The sequence below is a fragment of the Numida meleagris genome, unplaced genomic scaffold (assembly GCF_002078875.1).
Source record: "Numida meleagris isolate 19003 breed g44 Domestic line unplaced genomic scaffold, NumMel1.0 unplaced_Scaffold355, whole genome shotgun sequence".
NCBI lineage: Eukaryota > Metazoa > Chordata > Aves > Galliformes > Numididae > Numida > Numida meleagris.
Window position 1 is genome coordinate 92,121 of NW_018364580.1, and position 2,336 is coordinate 94,456.

Below are 2,336 nucleotides of genomic sequence, written 5' to 3' on the forward strand. Positions count from 1 at the left end.
TGGCAGGGGTCCCAGAATGGAGCTGACTGGCCGGGGAGTGTTGAAAACATCGGTTCTCAATGTGTTTTATTTATTTATGTGGGTTTTTTTTTGTGTGTGTGTGCGTGCCTTTCCCGTTTCCTACCTTCCTCCCATCGTTTTCTCCCCCATTCCCCCTTCTCCTCCCTTGCTCTTCCTCGTCTCTCTCCGTACTCATCCTCGCTACTCCCCCTGTGCTGGTCTTCCTCACCGCTTTTCCTTCACATTCTCCTCTTCCTCACCCCTCTCTGTTTCTTTCCTTCTCACTAATCTCCTCTTCCTCCCCCCCACCCCATTCTCTCTCCTCATCCCTCTCCCTGTTCCCCATCTCCCTCTGGTCTTTTTTCTTTCCTTTTCTCATTCAACTTTCATCTTTATTCTTTCATTTTTTATTCCCCCATTTGTTTCCCTTCCTCTCCCCATTCATCTTCTCCTTCCCCATGCTCTTCTCTTTCACCTCTCTTTTTTTCATCCCATTTTCTTTTCTCCTTTCATTCTTGTGCATATCTCTTTCTTTCTCTCATTCTTGTGCCGTTTATGCTTCCTTTTTCCCTTCATTCTTTTCCTTACTCCTTTTTATTTCCTCTTCTTCTCTCATTCCCTTTCCCATCTCCTCTTTGCTTGTTTTTCTTTCCCATTTCTTCTCCTTCCCATCTCTTCCTATTCCCTTTTTCCTCTCCTTTTTTTTCATCCCACTTTCTTTTTCTCCCCTTTCCCCGCTCCCCTCTTTCTCCTCTTTTCCTCCTTCCCATTTTCCTTCATCCCATTCTCATTTCCCTCCTTTCTCTCCCCACCGTGTCCATCTCCCTCCTCCTCATTCCTCTCTTCTTCCCTTTCTCGCTTTCTCCTATCAAACTGTTTTTTTTTCTCTGCTTTCTCATTCTTTTTTTCCATATCCTCTCATTCCTCTGCTCTTCCTTCTCTTCCCACCACTCCATCTCACGCTATTTTTGCGTTCTTTATTGCTTCTCTGTTCCCGCTTTTTCCTTCCTTGCCCTTTTCCTTCTTCTCATTCCTCTTCCCTTTACCTTTCTTATCCCCCCCTCAATCTCACGCTACGTTTGCTTCCTTCATTCTTCCTCCGCCTCCCCATCCCTTCCTTCCTCTTCCTTCCCCCTTTTCCTCCTCGTCCCCTTCTTCCTGTCCCCCTTTTCCACTCTCTCTGCCTGTGTGTCCGTCCCCCCCCAACCCCAGGCGCAGGCGCTGAAGGAGCGGGGCAACCAGGCGCTGGCGGCGGGGGACATCAGCGGTGCGGTGCGGCACTACACCGCGGCCATCGCGCTCGATGCCCGCAACCACGTCCTCTACAGCAACCGCTCGGCCGCCTACGCCAAGCAGGGCGACTACAGCCGCGCGCTGGCCGACGCCTGTCGCACCATCGAGCTGCGCCCCGACTGGGCCAAGGTGGGCTGGCATCACTGTGATGTCACCATGGCGTCACCCCCGGCGTAGGGCAGCGGCTCCGAACCGGTCTGGGGGGGTGTGTGGGGGGGTCCTACGTCACCAGGATGCCGTGCGAGGCGGTAACGCCGGGATCTCGGAGCTGCCTCGCGGTGTTTGGGGCCCTGCAGTCACCGTGGCGCTGTGCTGACGTCACCGTGGCGCTGTGCTGACGTCACCGTGGCGTAGAACTGCTCGCCCAAAGCAACACTGGAGTCTCTGAAGCACTTTGAGGTGTTTGGGGCCCTGCTGCCATCACGGCAGGCCGTGACGTCGCCGTGACATCACCGTGACAGCATTGCAACCGTGACATCACTGTGACGGCACAGCGTTGTCCCTGCACGGGGCTGCTCAAACAAAGCAGTGGTGGTGGAGCTCCTGAGCTGCTCTGGGGGTTCTGATGTCATTGCCACGTCACCACAGCACCCTGTGACATCACCATGATGTCACTTCATCACCACTGACATAAGATTGCTCACCCAAAGTGGCAGCACGGGAGTTCCTGAGGCCTCTGGGGGATCTGATGTCACCGTGACGTCATTGCAGGGCCGCAGTGGCATCACCACGATGTCCCGGTGTCACCACAGCATAGGGTCAGTGGGTGGCCCCGGAGTTCCTGAGTGGCTTCGTTGCATCTGTGAGGGGGAGCTGATGCACCGTGATGTCATGCTGTAGTCACCACGTCAGTGATGTCACGCTGACATCACGGTGTCCCCACGCAGGGCTACTCACGCAAGGCAGCGGCGCTGGAGTTCCTGAACCGCTTCGAGGAGGCCAAGGCCACGTATGAGGAAGGGCTGAAGCACGAACCCGGCAACGCGCAGCTGCGCGAGGGGCTGCACAACATGGAGGCCAGGCTGGCTGGTGAGGGTGGGGGG

At 55.3% G+C, this 2,336-nt stretch overlaps 2 protein-coding genes across 2 annotated transcripts in view; both read left to right on the plus strand.

Annotated features, from left to right (window-relative positions):
• FLRT1 (fibronectin leucine rich transmembrane protein 1) overlaps nucleotides 1-44 on the plus strand; it is a gene marked incomplete at its 5' end in the record, with an annotated part of 4,172 nt that extends 4,128 nt beyond the window's left edge. The window contains one exon of the mRNA XM_021383191.1: nucleotides 39-44. Within this exon, the coding sequence (XP_021238866.1) occupies nucleotides 39-44 (6 nt within the window). The remainder of the gene's footprint in view (nucleotides 1-38) is intronic.
• Nucleotides 45-1,212: 1,168 nt separating this feature from the next.
• Nucleotides 1,213-2,322, plus strand: STIP1 (stress induced phosphoprotein 1; the record flags this gene model as incomplete). Its single annotated transcript, XM_021383197.1, is given in 2 exon segments — nucleotides 1,213-1,422; nucleotides 2,181-2,322. Coding segments are annotated over 2 exon segments (352 nt in total), but the record flags the coding sequence as incomplete, so codon positions are not given.
• Between the last annotated feature and the right edge of the window lie 14 nt (nucleotides 2,323-2,336).